The sequence below is a fragment of the Chiloscyllium plagiosum genome, chromosome 45, assembly GCF_004010195.1.
Source record: "Chiloscyllium plagiosum isolate BGI_BamShark_2017 chromosome 45, ASM401019v2, whole genome shotgun sequence".
NCBI classification, from domain to species: Eukaryota; Metazoa; Chordata; class Chondrichthyes; order Orectolobiformes; family Hemiscylliidae; genus Chiloscyllium; species Chiloscyllium plagiosum.
Window position 1 is genome coordinate 7,173,564 of NC_057754.1, and position 18,198 is coordinate 7,191,761.

The window sequence follows — 18,198 nt, forward strand, 5'->3', positions numbered from 1 at the left end:
GGGGCGGGGGGGGGGAAGAAAGAGGGGGGGGGGGGGGGGGGCTGGGGAGAAGGGAGCTGAGTGCAATAGGTGATTGGAGGTGGGGGCAAAGGTGATAGGTCGGAGAGGAGGGTGGAGCTGATAGATGGGAAGGAAGACTGACAGGTGGGACAGGTCATGAGGGCGGTGCTGAGCTGGAAGGTTGGAATTGAGGTAAGGTAGGGGAAGGGGAAATGAGGAAACTGGTGAAGTCTACATCAATGCCCTGGGGTTGAAGTGTTCTGAGGCGGAAGATGAGGCGTTCTTCCTCCAGGCGTCGGATGGTGAGGGAGCGGCGGTGAAGGAGGCCCAGGACCTCCATGTACTCGGCAGAGTAGGAGGGGGGAGTTGAAATGTTGGGCCACGGGGCGGTGGGGTCGATTGGTGCGGGTGTCCCAGAGATGTTCCCTAAAGCGCTCTGCAAGAAGGTTTCTCACTGGAACGTAGGAGGTCGAGAGATGACCTGATAGATATTTATAAAATAATGAGGGGTACAGATAGAGTTAATGGTAGTTGTCTTCTCCCTGGGATGGGGGATTTCAAGATCAGAGGGCAAGGAGAGAGATTTTAAAAAAAACACGATGCAATTTTTTTTTCCATAGAGGGTCGTTCGCGTGTGGAATGACCTTCCTGAGGAAGTGATGGACGCGGGTACGGTTACAATATTTGAGAGACATTTGGATAAGGACATGAATAGGAAAGGATTTGGAGGGATATGGGCCAGGAGGAGGCAGGGGGTCTAGTTTAGTTTGGGATTATGGTTGGCACAGGCTGGCTGGACTGAAGGGACTGTTTTCGTGCTGTATGAGTCTATGGCTAATTAGGGATGGGTAATAAATGCAGGACGTAACCAGTGACACCCGCATCCCGTGACTGACCTTCAGAAGACAGGATGTTAGTTTGCTCGCTGAGCTGGAAGGTTCGTTTTCAGATGTTTCGTCACCATACTAGGTAACATCTTCAGTGAGGCCCACTGAAGATGTTACCTAGTATGGTGACGAAATGTCTGAAAACGAACCTTCCAGCTCAGCGAGTAAACTGACATCCAGGACCTCAACCTGAGCTACAGATCTTCTCAAAACTCGTTTCAGAAGACAATTATCCAGCACAAACTGTGATGTGGACACTGACTGCAAGGTACCCGCACTGGTATGACGAGACGAGGGGGGGGGGGGGGGGGGAGAGAACAGAGAAGGGGCAAGTGGGCAGGGGGAGCCGAGAGGAGGGGTAAGGGGCCGAGAGACTGGCAGTGGGTCGGGACGGGGGGATTCGGACTGAGCTATGTTGCCTCCCTTACCTGGTCGTCGATGAGCTGAAGCTGCTGGCTGGTCTTGGTGTCCATGTCAATGGCAATGTCCCCTGATCTGCGTGCATCGTCTTGCAGCAACACTGACCCACCTGCGGAGGGAGACATGCAGGAGTTGAGACGCTAGCATTAAGGCAGTGGGGTTGTGAAGGCTAGGGGTTGGGTGGAGACCTGGCCACATGACAGGAGGGAGGGCACGCAAGGGGAGTTTCACCAGAACGACACTGGGCCTGAAACAGTTAAATTACGAGGACAGGTTGCACAGATTGGTCTGTTCTTTGCGGGCTGGGGAGATTATGGAGGTGATTGGATTAAAATGTTTAAGATGATTAAAGAGTTCAACAGGGTCGATGGAGACAAAACTTAATTCCGCAGGGGTCGGTGGGGGTGAGCAGAAAGCAAAACCAGGTGAAAATCAGAATAATGGGAACCTGTTCAGGACGTTGGGCGGGGGAAATACTGGCAGGATTTTAGGAACATAATGAAACAAGCAGCTGGAATCATGGTTACCCTCCATCTTGACCCCACTTGATCGAGCTCAGACCTGTCACACTCAGATTACTTTCACTGGCTTTACCTGGGAGCACGTGCCCAGTTCCATGACCGTGCACACAGACAGAATATTCCTAATTTAGCGGAGTAGGAGAAGGCCATTCCGATTCTCAGGCTGGTCCTGGCATTCAGGGAGATTATAGCTAATGACAGTCTATTATTAGCAGATTACATCTAACAACTAAATATCATCCTCTGCTTCTTGGAAAGTCCCTATGTATGCAGATGTGCTTCCGGACATCACCATTTCCTGACAGATCTGTCACTAATTTTCTTGAAGATTCTGAACAAAACCCTATATTTCTTAAATAACAAATCGTTCAACTAAAATTAATCTTTCACTTGTTAAAACCTTGAAAATGTTGATTTTGCATCCAAGGCAGTGAGAGACAGAGTGCAAAACCACACCGTCCTGTATCAGGGTCAGTCAGGGACACAGGGTAACACACACCATTCTGTATCAGGGTCAGTCAGGGACACAGTCTAACACACACCGTCCTGCATCAGGGACAGTCAGGGACACAGGGTATAACACACCGTCCTGTATCAGGGTCAGTGAGGGACACAGTGTAACACACACCGTCCTGTATCAGGGTCAGTGAGAGACACAGTGTAACACACACCGTCCTGTATCAGGGTTAGTCAGGGACACAGTGTAACACACACCGTCCTGCATCAGGGACAGTCAGGGACACAGGGTAACACACACCGTCCTGTATCAGGGTCAGTCAGGGACACAGGGTAACACACACCGTCCTGTATCAGGGTCAGTCAGGGACACAGTAACACACACCGTCCTGTATCAGGGACAGTCAGAGACACAGTGTAACACACACCGTCCTGTATCAGGGTCAGTCAGGGACACAGTGTAACACACACCGTCCTGTATCAGGATCAGTCAGAGAGACAGTGTAACACACACCGTCCTGTATCAGGGACACAGTGTAACACACACCGTCCTGCATCAGGGACAGTCAGGGACAGAGTGTAACACACACCGTCCTGTATCAGGGTCAGTCAGAGAGACAGTGTAACACACACCGTCTGCATCAGGGACAGTCAGGGACAGAGTGTAACACACACCGTCCTGTATCAGGGTCAGTCAGGGACACAGGGTAACACACACCGTCCTGTATCAGGGTCAGTCAGGGACACACCGTCCTGTATCAGGGTCAGTGAGGGGCACAGTGTAACACACACCGTCCTGTATCAGGGTCAGTGAGAGACACAGGGTAACACACACCGTCCTGTATCAGGGTCAGTCAGGGACACAGGGTAACAGCGCACCGTCCTGCATCAGGATCAGTCAGAGACACAGTGTAACACACACCGTCCTGTATCAGGGTCAGTCAGAGACACAGTGTAACACACACCGTCCTGTATCAGGGTCAGTCAGGGACAGTGTAACACACACCGCCTTGTATCAGGGTCAGTCAGGGACACAGTGTAACATACACCGTCCTGCATCAGGGACAGTCAGGGACACAGGGTAACACCGCACCGTCCTGTATCAGGGTCAGTCAGGGACAGTGTAACACACACCGTCCTGTATCAGGGTCAGTCAGGGACACAGGGTAACACACACCGTCCTGTATCAGGGTTAGTCAGGGACACAGGGTAACACACACCGTCCTGTATCAGGGTCAGTGAGAGACACAGGGTAACACACACCGTCCTGTATCAGGGTCAGTCAGGGACACAGGGTAACAGCGCACCGTCCTGTATCAGGGTCGTCAGGGACACAGGGTAACACACACCGTCCTGTATCAGGGTCAGTCAGGGACAGTGTAACACACACCGTCCTGTATCAGGGTCAGTCAGGGACACAGGGTAACACACACCGTCCTGTATCAGGGTCAGTGAGGGACAGTGTAACACACACCGTCCTGTATCAGGGTCAGTCAGGGACACAGGGTAACACACACCGTCCTGTATCAGGGTCAGTGAGAGACAGAGTGTAACACACACCGTCCTGTATCAGTGACACAGGGTAACACCGCACCATCCTGTATCAGGGTCAGTCAGGGACACAGGGTGACACACACCGTCCTGTATCAGGGTCAGTCAGGGACACAGTGTAACACACACTGTCCTGTATCAGGGTCAGTCAGAGAGACAGTGTAACACACACCGTCCTGTATCAGGGTCAGTCAGGGACACAGTGTAACACACACTGTCCTGTATCAGGGTCAGTTAGAGTGACAGTGTAACACCGCACCGTCCTGTATCAGGGTCAGTGAGGGACACACCGTCCTGTAACTGTGTCAGTAATTGCTGTAACAATTAGCGGATTCCTGTCATTGGGACAATGCTTACCATAACCATTCGCAGCTGATGGCGGGAGGCTTGAAACTGTGGCATGTGAGAACTGCTCTCTTCTGTTTTTCTGCATTTTGAGATTCTGCCAGTTAGGGAGAGGATGTATGAATGACAAGACATTAAAAACAGCCCAAGTTCACTCAGGTACAGTTCAATCTGAAGCGTGTGCAGCTGCTGCCTCCTAGGGACACCAGTGGTGTCTCCACCTCTCTCTTGGGAAGCTCACAATAAGACACCAAATAAAAAACAATAGCGTGCCTAAAAAAAGGGGGTCAGACCTAACTGGGAAAATCCTGGGATGCAAGCTCGGAGGTCTCGGAGTCCCTCAGATTGAGATTAAAATGAAGCCGGCAGTGGACTCTATCCTTTAATATTTCACGTCAGGCACGCAGCAGCTTTACATTATCACAAGGAAGAAACTTCGAGGGAGGCCGGGAGACTGGCTTGGCCTCAGGGAGGAGACTCTTCATAGCAGTCCTCCGAGACTTGTTGGTGCTACCCTGGTGACTAAGTGCCACCGAAACTGGCAATATCCCAGGATCCTCTTTACGTCGACTATGTCTGTACTCACTAATAGGACAGTGAAATCCTGCAGTTGCTGGAAATCTTCATCAAACACAGAGAATGCTGGAGAAACTCAGCAGGTCTGGCTGCATCTGCAGAGAGAGAAACACCAGTTTGAATCTGGGCAGGACTTTCCTTCAGAGCTGACCCAGTTGCTGCTAGGTCTGCTGAGCTCCTCTGACATTGTCTGTGTTTGCTTCTTGCTAATACACCACCTCCGTTGCCCTAGGATGGGTCTTTCAGCTGTAGAGTCAGAGTCATACAGCCAGAAACAGACAGTCAACAGAAACAGAGCGGAAACTGACTGACAGGTCCAACCAGTCCACACCATGCTCCAAACTAGACTTGCCCCAGCTGTCTGCACTTGGCCCATGTCTTATCCCTATGCATGAACTTATCCTAACGTCTTTTAAACAATCTAACTGTACCTGCATCCACCACATTCAGTGGCAGTTCATTCCACACATGGACCACTCTCAGGCCCTTTTTAAATCTTTCTTCTCTCACCTTACAAATACACCTAGTTTTGAACTCCCCTACCCGAGGGAAAAGACCCTTATCCACACCCCTCATGATTTTATAGACCTCAACCTTCTATGCTCCAGTGATGAAAGTCCCAGTCTATTTTTATATCTCAAACTCTGCATTCCTGACACCACCTGGTAAATCCTTTCTGAGCCCCTTTCCACTTTAATAATATCCTTCCGATAATGGGGTGACCACAACGGCACAAACTTTTCCAGAACAGGTTTCATCAACATCCTAGGCAAAAAGTGAGGACTGCAGATGCTGGAAATCAGGGCCTAGGTTAGAGCAGTGCTGGAAAAGCACAGCAGGTCAGGCAGCGTTCGAGGAGCAGGAAAAATCGACGTTTCGGGAACCCGATGAAGGGCTTTTTGCCCGAAAAGTCGATTTTCCTTCAACATCCTGTACAACGCGAACATAACGTCCCAATTCCGTATACTCAGTGCTCTGACCAATGAGGCTCTGATACATGCTGACTTTGATTCACAGAAATGGACATCCTGGGTTACTGCCAGGACCTAACGGCTGGGTTGGGCTGTCATAAGAGGTGTGACACAGGATGCAGTGCAAAGTGTCCTTAATCCTCTCTGGTATTTACTTCAACAGCCCCGGTTTCCTGCTCTGATGATCCAACCTTTCGCTTCCCTATCAGTGGGATCTGCTAATGGGATGAGCTGGTGGCTGGCAGGACTTAGCACAGGAAGGAAGGGCCTCAGTAATTCACAGATAGGGGTGAGAGATAATGCATTAAGATCCATTTTGGAGCGCACCGATGTCCCTCTGCTTCGGTTAGTGCAATTACCTGTTGATCACACTGGGTCAGAGTTGGGCGAAGTGATTCTGAATCACAACCAGGATCAATGTGACTCTCAGACCATTAACACCAAATAGTCTAGTTGACAAATTTTCCACCATGGCCCTGGGAAAGCACTGACTCTCAAGAGGCTGTGCTGCTAGTGCCACCTGTCCTCTGGAGTCTCAACCAACTGATCATCCTTTAAAAATAAGGAGTCACCCTTTAAGACAGAGGTGACGAGACATGTCTTCTCACAGACAGTCAGGAGTCTTTGAAACCCCCTTCCCCAAAAAGATGATGGGGGCAGAATCTTTGAATATTTTTTTTTAAGATGGAGAGAGATAGATTTTTGTGTTACAGGAAGTTACAGCAACAGGATGTAGGCCATTCAGCCCCTCAAGCCTGTTCCACCATTTGATAATATCAGGGTTGATTCATATACCTGCCTTTGGCCCATATCCTTCCATGCCTTTACTTAACAAAAATGTATCTACCTTGGATTTAAAATTAACAACTGACCCAGCATCCAGTGCTGTTTGTCAAAGAAAGTTCCCTTTGGGTGTCCTGGTGATCCCTGACATTTCTCCTGAACAGTCTGGCCCTAATTCTCAGGCTCTGCTCTTAGTTCTAGAATTGCCAACCAATGGAAATTATTTATTTTCAAATGCTATCTTTTCCCGTTAATACCTTGATCACCCTTTAACCTTCTAAATTCTGGAGAAAACAGGCCAGCCTGATTTATATAAACTCTTGCCATCACTTAAACCCTGGAGTCCAGATTTCTTTTGATAAGCAAAGGGCAAAGTAGGAGATGGCGTCGTGGAGCAGGTCCAACTTGGATCTAGTAGAACAGTGGGAAAGGGGGTCGAAAATGCCACCTCCTGTTACAACTTTGCCGCAATTCAGTCTCTGACTCCCTCCAGCCACGTGCGAAAGCAGCCACGCCAAGTGTGGGCTTTGCAACAGGGACACAGCCTGCGACAGCACGACCCCCCCCCCGCTCAGTTCGCAACTCTTACTGTGAGGTCAAGCTTTTCAACGTTCGAGCTGGTGTTACCTCTGTCCTCACTTCGAGAACCGACTTAAAATCATTCGACATGGAGGCCAGCCGGGACTGTGAAGGGAAAAGACAACATGTCACCAAAATAAAAAGAGGGGGGAGGAAAGAGAGACTCGGTATCAGAAACAAAGGCTCACTCGAGGGGCAAGCGAGTTCACAGATGACTTGCTGTGACTCAGGTGACGCACTGTCTTCCCAGTCCAGCAAGGTCATCGGCAATTAACGGTGATCCCTGTGTGTACTGCAGCCCCGTTGCACTGACTATCTTGGTCTGAAATATGGGACCAAACATAATCTGACAACTACCGCTTCAGGACATATTCGGTGACTGAAAGTTTGGCTAAGGAGGTTGACTTTGCACATTGGTAGGGGGGAGGCAGGGAGAGGCGAGGCAGGAGGAGCAGGAAGGCGGTGGGGGGGGGGGGAAAGAGAGGCGTAGGGACAATTTCTGAAGTTAGGTCCCCAGGCAGCGGGAGGCAGCCTTCCCAGCAATGCCCACGTCACGTCCCACAGCAGGTGGACAGGCTCGTGAATGAGCTGCACGGACACACCAAGAAAACCGTTTTGTTCCCCGGATCCTGGCTCCGGGATAAGGAGCCAGCATGACAGTGGCATTACCTGCAGGGAGACCACAATGGTGTTGGAATGCGTCTGTAAGTGTCGGCCATTTTGGCTCTCCTTGGTTCTCACAAAGTCTTGTAGTTGTGCGATCTGCTTGTTCAGGCTGTTTATATCCTAACAGGTCAGAAATAAATGATGTGAACAAAAACCGTTGACTAAAACACAGAATTGTACAGCATAGCATAAGGCCGCATCTGGAGTCACAGAACTCGGCCCATTGTGAGAAAGCTATCCAATTTGCCACACTCCTGCCTCCTCATTATCCCGGACCTGCAAATGCTGCCCTTTCAAACATTCTCATTCTCAACTTGAAAGCTCCTATTGAAGCTGTTCCTGCTCCCTTTCAGACAGCACGTTCCAGATCAGACAGTAAGATTCTCATCCCTCTCCTTCCCTTTCCTGATGAACTTTAACCTGTCTCTTCTGATCGCTGAGCACCTTTAAGCTTACATCGGTTTTTACTGATGCTGCCAACTTGCCCTCAGGTAGTAATCAGTCAGAGAGAAAAGGTGTCTCATCAGCAGTCTTGTGGATACTGTTCCCCCAAGTGTGTCATAGAATCCCCTCCAGTGTGGAAGCAGGCCACTCAGCCCATCAGGTTCACACTAACCCTCTGAAGAGCATCTCACCTAGACGCCCCCTATCCCCGTAATCCTGCATTCCCTCCAGCTAACCAACCTAGCCTGCACGTCCCTGGACAACATGAGCAATTGCCCCCATGGCCAATCCACCCTAACCTGCACACCTTTGGACTGTGGGAGGAAACCGGAGCACCAGGAAGAACGTGCGAAACGCCACCCAGACAGTCGCCCGAAGGTGGGATCGAATCTGGGTCCCTGGCGTTCTGAGGCAGCAGTGCTAACCACTGAGCCACCGTGAGACGGAGAATCAAAAACCAGCGATGGATTCATTCTTGTACAACCCCGTGTTAGAGAAAATTTGTACTTTTGGAACAGCGCTTAAAGCCTCGATGATGTAATCGCATTCCAGCCAATAAATACTTTAAAAATTTGTGCTTTACAAACAGCAGCCCCAAATTTATCAATTGTTATAGCAAATTCCTGTTAACGAAACGCCCATTATAGCAGAACAACCTGCATTTCTTTTAATTTCACCAAGTCTCGTGCCTTCCACTGTGAGGTTCTCTGTGATATTAACCCCTTTTTAAAGCTTATGCTGCACTTGCATAATCTTTGCTGAGAGCTCGGTCCCTTAAATATCCATCGCCACCTCAATGTCCTTAACCAGCCCACAGTCACAGCCAGGTATTACGCTCCTGGAGCTGTGCAAGGTTCAATAGAAATGCAGGTCTCGACTATCTTCAGGGGAGAATTGTGCAGTTTTAAAAAAAAAAGCAGCGGCAAACCTGTTTGATGATGTACGTCAACTCCTCAATTTCGACAGCTTTGTCATCGAACAAGGATTTCCGCTTTGCCACTGTCACAGAACCAGGAGTCAGTGTCAGTACAAGGGAAAGGCAACGAAAACACAACATCAAATCAAATCAAACCTAACCGAGGGCCTCAGGTGGTTTGTGCGTAGACTAACAGACTCTTGGGAGAGAGTTACACACTGGAACCTAATCGAGTGGCTCGGGGTGGTTTATATATAGAATAACAGACACCCAGGAGAGAGTTAAAGGCTGGAATCTAACTGAGGGGCTTGGGGTGTTTACATATAAAATACAACACCTGGGAATGAGTTACAGACTGGAATCTAACTAAGGGGTTCGGGGTGGTTTATATATAGAATAACAAGTACCCAGGAGAGAGTTACAGACTGGAATCTAACTGAGGGGGTTCAGGGTGGTTTGTAAATAGAATATAACACCTGGGAGTGAGTTACAGGCTGGAATCTAACTGAGAGGTTCAGTGTGGTTTATATATAGAATAACAGATACCTGGGAGTAACAGATGGAATCTAACGAAGGGGTTCGGGGTGGTTTATATATAGAATAACAGATACCTGGGAGTGAGTTACAGACTGGAATCTAACTGAGGGGTTCAGGGTGGTTTATATAGAGAATAACAGATACCTGGGAGTGAGTTAAAGACTGGAATCTAACTGAGGGGGTTCAGGGTGGTTTGTAAATAGAATATAACACCTGGGAGTGAGTTACAGGCTGGAATCTAACTGAGAGGTTCAGTGTGGTTAATATATAGAATGACAGATACCTGGGAGTGAGTAACAGATGGAATCTAACTGAGGGGTTCAGGGTGGTTTATATATAGAATAACAGATACCTGGGAGTGAGTAACAGATGGAATCTAACGAAGGGGTTCAGGGTGGTTTATATAGAGAATAACAGATACCCGGGAGTGAGTTACAGACTGGAATCTAACTGAGGGGTTCAGGCTAGTTTATATCGAGAATAACAGATACCTGGGAGTGAGTTACAGATGGAATCTAACTGAGGGGTTCAGGGTAGTTTATATCGAGAATAACAGATACCTGGGAGTGAGTTACAGATGGAATCTAACTGAGGGGTTCAGGGTAGTTTATATCGAGAATAACAGATACCCTGCAGTGAGTTGCAGACTGGAATCTAAGGCAGAAGTTTAGAAGGTTTACAAACAGACCAAAGATCTGGGTCCATAATACAAAACTAGATGCGATGCTCCAGCTGGGCCTGACCTTCAGCATAACCTCCTTATTTATTATAATTCAGTGCCTTGACCTACACAGCCTGAGAATACACACACTTTATTAAAGGTCTCTCTTCGTCTCCTGCCACCTTCACAGATTTATACACGTTTGCTCATACATCACTGGGCTAAATGGCCGGCCCCTTGTCTGTCCTTTCATCTGTGCCCGGTTGCAATTAATTATCATGCTTACTCCTGGCCACAGACTAGTTAGATACAAAAAAAACCCTGCAGATGCTGGAATCCAAGGTAGTCAAGCAGGAGGCTGGAAGAACACAGCAAGCCAGGCAGCATCAGGAGGTGGAGAAATTGATGTTTCGGGTGTAACCCTTCTTCAGGATCCAGGTTTGGAAACATCAGCAAGGTCAAATGAGGCCAATGGGCCGAGGAGTGGCAGATGGAGTTTAATTTAGATGAATGTGAGGTGCTACATTTTGGAAAGGCAAACCAGGGTAGCACTTATACACTTAATGGTAAGGTCCTGGGAAGCGTTGCTTAACAGAGACCTTGGAGAGCAGGTTCATAGCCCCTTGATAGTGGAGTCACAGGTAGACAGGATAGCGAAGGTGGTGTTTGGTATGCTTTCCTATATTGTCCAGTGTATTGAGTATATTAGCTGGGAGGTCATGTTTTGGCTGTACAGGACATTGGTGAGGCCACTTTTGGAATATTGCATGTAATTCTGGTCTCCCTGCTACAGGAAGGATGTTGTGAAACTTGAAAGAGTGCAGAAAAGATTTACAGGGATGTTGCCAGGGCAGGCAAGTTTAAAGGTATAGGGAGAGGCTGAACAGGGTGGGGCTGTTTTCCCTTAGTCTCAGAGGCTGAGGGGTCACCTTATAGAGGTTTATAAAATCATGAGGGACACGGATAGCATAAATAGACAAGGTCTTTTCCCCAGGTTGGGGGGAGTCCAACACTCAAGGGCATAGGTTTAGGGTGAGAGGGGAAAGACTTGACAGGACCTAACATGCAACTTTTTCACGTAGAGGGTGGTACGTGCATGGAATGAGCTGTCAGGGGAGGTGGTGGAGGCTGGTACAATGGCAACATTTAAAAGGCATCTGGATGGGGACATGAATAGAAAGGGTTTAGAGGGATACGGGCCAAATGCTGGCAAATCAGACTAGATTTATTTAGGATATCAGGTCAACATGAACGAGTTGGACCGAAGGGTCTGCTTCCATGCTGTACATCTCTCACTCTCTCGCGCACCACACACTCCCCACCCTCTCCCACATCACACCCCCAAAGTCAGTTTCTCGGTTTAAATTCCCTCTGCTTAATACAAGTTTTTTGCACCTTGGAACGCGGGCGCCATCTAGTGCTTGGCTGCAAGAGTAACAGTGCTGCTGGGTTTCTCCAGGTGGACTGTGTACTGAAATATGAAGCCAGGGACCAGGGATGTGGACCGTAAATATAAGTGACTTGAGAGTGCATCAGAATCAGACTCCAGCTCAACAGCCCTATGTAGATAGGTGAGAGCGAGCGGGTCTGCGCACATCTTAAGTGTCCGCACTCCCCACAGACGGGGTGATTTCAGCAGCATCAGCTGATGTGTGTCAAGCCCCTCAATCAGTGCAGCGCACAGTGCAAGGATTCAGAGCACTCTCACACGATTCCTCCCAAGGGAACGTGGCCTTGCTGTGATCTGAGGCACACACAACACCCACTGTGGAGTGAGGGCTCAAGGCCAGCCTGTGGCCTGCACTCCCTCGATTCGAGGGCACGTCTGCTCACTGCCGTTATGGGTGTGAACGTCACTGAATGGGCCGATTCTTCACCCGCAGACCTATGGGCATTTTAAAAAGATTTGTGCATGGGATGAGAGTATCGCTGGCAGGGTCAGAATGTATTGCCCATTCCTAATTACACAGAGGCCAATCGCTCTGGGTCTGGAGTCACATGTTGGCCAAATCAAGAAAGAATGCCAGATTTCCTTCCATAAGGAACATTTCAGAATCCGTCCAGTGTGGAAGCAGGTCACCTGGCCTACCGAGTCTACACCGACCCAACCTCCTCTACCTAGCATTTCCCAGGGCTAACCCACCTGACTGACACACGCCTGGACATTATGAACAATTTAGCACAACCAATCCACCGAACCTGTACACCTTTGGACTGTGGGAGGAAACTGGAGCACACTGAAGGAACGGCCAATATGTTTCCAAGTCAGGATGATGTGCGGCTTGGAGGGGAAGTTGCTGGGCTGGTGTTCCCATGGATCTGTTGCCCTTGTCTCTTGCACTGGCCCTTGAAACTGCAGTTGGAGGACTCTTGGTTTTTGCCATATTGAGATCAGAGAATCCCTCCAGGGTGGAAGCAGGCCATTCAGCACATCGAGTCCACACTGACCCTCCGAAAAGCATGCCACCGAGATCCCCCCACCCTCTCGCTGTGACCCTGCATTTCCCATGGCTAATCCACCTGGCCTGTATATCCCTGGGCACTAAGGGACAATTTAGCATGGCCAAATCCACCCTAACCTGGATACCTTTGGACATTTAGTGAACCTGTTGGGGCTTTTATGACAATTGACAACGGGTCATCGTTAGGCTAACTTTACATTCCTGATCAGTCATGGTGGGATCCGAAGCCAGGTCTCCTGAGCCAGGAGTCTCTGGAACCAGGTTTACTGGTTCAAGGGCATTACCACTACGTCACCCTTGAGGGTGGGGGGGGAGAACATCCCCTGAGGCAGAGGGATCTGGAGAGTGGGGTGTGTGACCTTTTCTCTCTCAGCCGCTGCTCCGTCACATCACTAAGGCGCCTGCAAAGCTTTGATGCAGCTTGACAGGACGGGGTTGTCTGAACGATAGCTTGTCCCAGTCAGTAGTATCAATGCTGCGCACTCCAAGGAAAACTTCATAGTGCCTTCAGCAGGTTTTTTTGGCCATCACTCTGCGGACGCTATGGTCAGTTTAACATTTCTCCTTTCAGTCCAGGTCCCGCGCACGCCACGAGCACTGCGCTCCGCAGACATGTACAGGCCCCTTCTGCTGACAGGTGGGACAGGGCCATGCGAGGAAGAGGCTGGCCTACTGGAGCTCATGGAGAGAACAGGCCAGCCCAGGAAAGCACCAGGACCACCATGAGGCCAGCGTGGCAGTGTCAGCAGTACCGCACCGCGAAGCCAGCTGACTCAAGCACCTGAAGCCTGGCACAACCGTTCAGGGCACTAACGCATCACGCCATCCTAATGCAATTGCCCTGAACCCCCAATGGACCTCTCGTTTTGCCTGCTGGATGGAGAATTCCATAAGGACACACAACAGGGCTGTATTTCTCAAATGGTTCGGTTACTCACATATGGTCAGCTTTTCCAGCTTGGAGAATGTGTTACTCAAATCTTTACCGATCCGTCTGCAACAAAAAGAGACCGTGGTTATCACATTCTTTCCACTCGACGCAAGGCCGTGAAATCTGCAGTTGTCATACTGAGCACTAATCTTCGCAAGTTGCTTTTTTGCACTTGGCCATGGGCTCACTCGCTACCGGCCAAGGGCTCACTCGTTACCGGCCAAGGCAAGCACAGAAAGGGTCTCCATTAACGTTAAATGTTTCTCAGCAAGGCGGTGCTCGCTAATGATGGGAAATCATAGGATACAGTTCCGAATCTGAGGAAAGCTTCCTTTAGACTTTTAAACTGAAAATCACTGTGTCTATCAAACACTCCAGGATAGGGATGGCACAGGGTTGGAGAGAGAGTGTCGCTCCCTCTATGCTTTTAGACTAAAAGAGTAAAGGGAGCTTCACTTTCAAACTGAAAGTGAACAGAAAGTAGAGCCTTCTCAACACTGTCAGACAGGGACAGCACGGGGTTAGATACAGAGTAAAGCTCCCTCTACACTGTCCCCCCATCAAATACCCCCAGGACAGGGACAGCACGGGGTTAGATACAGAGTAAAGCTCCCTCTACACTGTCCCCATCAAACACTCCCCAGGACAGGGACAGCACGGGGTTAGATACAGAGTACAGCCAATATAGCCCAAAGGGGGCACACATGCTCCTGACTTGGCCGAATCCTCTTTCGCAGCATGCTAGAGACCTGTCTCATGTGGTGGCTCTGCCACAGTCATCACAGGTGTCCCTCACATCAGTCAACAGCAAGCCAGTAAACAGGGAGCATGTGTTGCTCAAACCCCACCAATGTCCCAGGCCCCCAGAACAAAGCTGACCGCCTTTTCTGAATCGCAACACCGTCAATGGACAGGCAAGACACGGAGCACCACGAGCCATTGCCAAGGTAACCAGAACCTTTATCAGCTCATGGTTGAAATGGAGGCAATTCAGCAAAGGTGCTCTTCACATCCTCGCCAGCCCTACAACAATCCAGACAGATAAGAAAATCTCCGCTCTAATTGCCAATCAGTGCTGTGCTGGCTGATCTCAGCCACCAACGCACGCAGCTTGGAACGGAGGGATTTAGCCATGGTTCTTGTTCTCCACTGCACCAAAGCAGACCTCCCTGTGAAGCACTTCCTCAGGGGGCTATGGAAATTTGGCAGATCTGTAAAAACTCCTAGATGCACCTTAGAAAGCATTCTATCTGGAAGCATCACGGGTTGGTACGGCGACTGCTCTGTCCAGGGCTGTAAGAAACTACAGAGAGTTGCAACCGCAGCCCAGTGCATCACGCAAATCAACCTTCCATCCACTGACTCCATCTATATTTTTGTACTGCTTCGGGAAGGCAGCCAACATCACCGAAGAATCCCCCCACCCCGGGGCTCATAACCTCTCCTGTCACGCAGGAGATACAAAAGCTTCAACACACGTACCAACAGGTTCAAGAACAGCTTCCTCCCTGCCGTTATTAGACTTCCGAACGGACCTCTTTAGTTTTAATTCATCTTGGTGCACCTCCTCTGTAGCCGTACCTTTACAATCCTCACTCTGTTCTATAATCCTAATGCACTTTGTATGGTATGAGCCGTCCGCGCTGCATGCAAAAACAGCAGCTTTTCACTGTACCCAGGTCCGCGTGACAAGAATAAATCGTCAAGCCAAGTGGAAGTGGCGCAGGCCACCCACGTGCCTGGTTTGTTCGCCAGTGTGCACTCACTTTGCCATGGTGGTGAACTCACTCCGCTGGCGCACAGCATTCAGGAGAGGTTTGTTAACCTGCAGCCCATTCTGCAAAGACAAAGATCAGACACGGGTGAAGCAAATGGCGTGCATAAAGATTAAGGTGTGCACTCGTACGGCACCTTTGACAACCCCAGACAGGCTTAAGTCCCTCCAGAGCCGACAAAACGCTTTATTTTCCCCCCCCCCCTCTCCATATAGTACGTCAGTGATGGAATGTGGACAGTATGGCAGCTCAGTTGTGCACAGAAAGATCCCATAAACAACAAGTTAATAATGCAACCGTCTGTTTTATTGATGGGAGAGGAAGACCACGCGGGGAGGACAGAAACAGCTTGACGGGAGAGGAAGTGAGCACATGCATGGGATAAAACATTTGCTACTAAGATAAGCACAGAGCAGCCCCAACGGCTGCAGAGATTCTCTGTCACTCCATCTGTTTCCACAGGGGGCTATGTACACTCACCTGCCTGCTCTGCATGGACTTGCAAGCAGCAACAAACTCCTGCGTGCGGTCGCGGCACGACATGATCTCTTCCTGAAACGGGGGCACTGGGCCAGAAGCAACCGGGACCGAAGGGAGGGATTTGGAAGTGAGGACTTGCGTCTGTGTTGGCCCGAGGTAGACTCCCTGCTCAGTACTGGAGGGACCGTGGCGTCGTCGCGTATTCATTGAGACTCATAACCCCTGCCTGGAAACAAACCAGAGTCAGAGTGTACAACAATAACCTGCATTTATACAGCGCCTCTAAGATGGTGAGACCATCCACCCCCAGCACTTCGTAGAGTGGTATAACAGGAGACCAAAGGCTCAGTTAAAGAGGTTTAAGCTTTCAGGACCTTTTTAAAGGAAGCAGGGAGGTAGTTCTAAAGCTTCAGAAGCTGGGCACCAATGGAAATCACGGATGGTCAAGGTGGCAGAATGGAAGACATTTCAAAGCACAGTAGCGCTGAAGAAGCTTAGTGTTCATGAGGGACAAATCTATGGCAGTATTGAAAACCAAGGCTGAGAATGTTTAAATTCAAACATTGTTGGACATGGGAGCCACTTATGGGTCAGGACCAGGCCATGTCTTCCAATACTAATACTCTTAGATGTCAGCTCTTCAGCAAACAATGACACTGATTGATAGATAGAGAGAAAGAGAGAGAGCGAGAGAGAGAGACATCATTACGACAGCTACACATCTACAGCTCAGACCAGCATTTACACATGAACTCGGTGAGCTTGCAGCACTTAACCCTCAGCAATACTGGAGGAAATGCAGGGCTGGCTTATCTCCCCGAATACACGGCAAGGAATCACTCCCCACCACCCCCAATTAACAGAAATATTTTAACTCGCGCGTTATCAGTTGTTAAGGACCTCAAAGTTAAGTTCAGGTGAACAAAAAACTATTCAGCCCAAATAAGAAAATGCAGTCGCAGGTAGATAGGATAGTGAAGGCAGCGTTTGGTATGCTTTCCTTTATTGGTCAGTGTATTGAGTACAGGAGTTGGGAGGTCATGTTGCAGCTGTACAGGACATTGGTTAGGCCACTGTTGGAATATTGCGTGCAATTCTGGTCTCCCTTGTATTGGAAAGATATTGTGAAACTTGAAAGGGTTCAGAAAAGATTTACAAGGATGTTGCCAGGGTTGGAGGGTTTGAGCTATAGGGAGAGGCTGAACAGGCTGGGACTGTTTTCCCTGGAGCGTCGGAGGCTGAGACCTTATAGAGGTTTATAAAATCATGAGGGGCATGGATAGGGTAAATAGGCAAGGTCTTTTCCCTGGGGTGGGGGAGGTCCAGAACCAGAGGGCATAGGCTTAGGTGAAAGGGGAAAGATATAAAAGAGACCTAAGGGGCAACTTTGTGACACAGAGGGTGGTGTGTGTATGGAATGAGCTACCAGAGGATGTGGTGGAGGCTGGTTCAATTGCAACATTTAAGAGGCATTTGGATGGGTATATGAATAGGAAGGGTTTGGAGGGATATGGGCCGGTTGCTGGCAGGTGGGACTAGATTGGTTTGGGATATCTGGTCGGCATGGACCAAAGGGTCTGTTTCCGTGCTGTATGCCTCGATGACTCTATGACTATATATTTTCTCATCGACCTGTTCAGAGATGTTATTACACACTTCTGGAATAGGTGGGACTCGAAGTTGAGACTCCTGACTCAGAGGTAGGGACGTTACCCCACTGCATCATAAGAGCCCTCAAGCTCTCGCTTCTATACTGGTTTGATTGCTGGAAGCTCTAAACCCATATACATGCAATTGCAGTCTGTATCGTCCAATCTTACGTGAGCAGGGAGTCGTTGAGGTCCTGCTGGGGCTGGTTCTTACAAAGCTATCCAGTTATTCCCCACTCATTCTCTATGTTCCACAGAGGCTGACCATCCTAGCACCGATTCCTACCAAATCTGTCTCCACTTCCCTTTAAGGCAGACCACACCTCTGTGTGCAAAATAGAAATTCTCATCTTCCCCCCCAGTTCTAGTCCCCTGTACTTCAGGAAGGTGGTGAGCACCCTCAACAGGGTGCAGAGGCAGATGGATCATAATGGCCCCAGGTTGGAGGGGTTTTAGTCAGAAGGTTGGGTTGGAGAAGCTGAGGTTGTTCTCATTGGGAAAAAGGGGTTGGACGGGGAGATTTGCTCAAGGGGGCTTCCATGGTGATAGGTTTGGAGAAGGTCAGGAAAGAGATGCTGGTCCCATTGG

The 18,198-nt window shown here is 49.4% G+C and overlaps 1 protein-coding gene across 2 annotated transcripts in view; it reads right to left on the minus strand.

The window, feature by feature from the left end:
- LOC122543873 (syntaxin-5-like) overlaps window positions 1–16,210 on the minus strand; it is a 26,794-nt gene extending 10,584 nt beyond the window's left edge. For both annotated transcript variants that reach the window (XM_043682728.1, XM_043682730.1), the window contains exons 1-8: window positions 15,962–16,210; window positions 15,473–15,543; window positions 13,714–13,769; window positions 9,128–9,198; window positions 7,759–7,875; window positions 7,138–7,194; window positions 4,193–4,277; window positions 1,316–1,416 (exon numbers count right to left, since the gene is read on the minus strand). In XM_043682728.1, the coding sequence (XP_043538663.1) occupies window positions 1,316–1,416; window positions 4,193–4,277; window positions 7,138–7,194; window positions 7,759–7,875; window positions 9,128–9,198; window positions 13,714–13,769; window positions 15,473–15,543; window positions 15,962–16,168 (765 nt within the window). In that variant the 5' untranslated portion in view covers window positions 16,169–16,210. The remainder of the gene's footprint in view (window positions 1–1,315; window positions 1,417–4,192; window positions 4,278–7,137; window positions 7,195–7,758; window positions 7,876–9,127; window positions 9,199–13,713; window positions 13,770–15,472; window positions 15,544–15,961) is intronic.
- Between the last annotated feature and the right edge of the window lie 1,988 nt (window positions 16,211–18,198).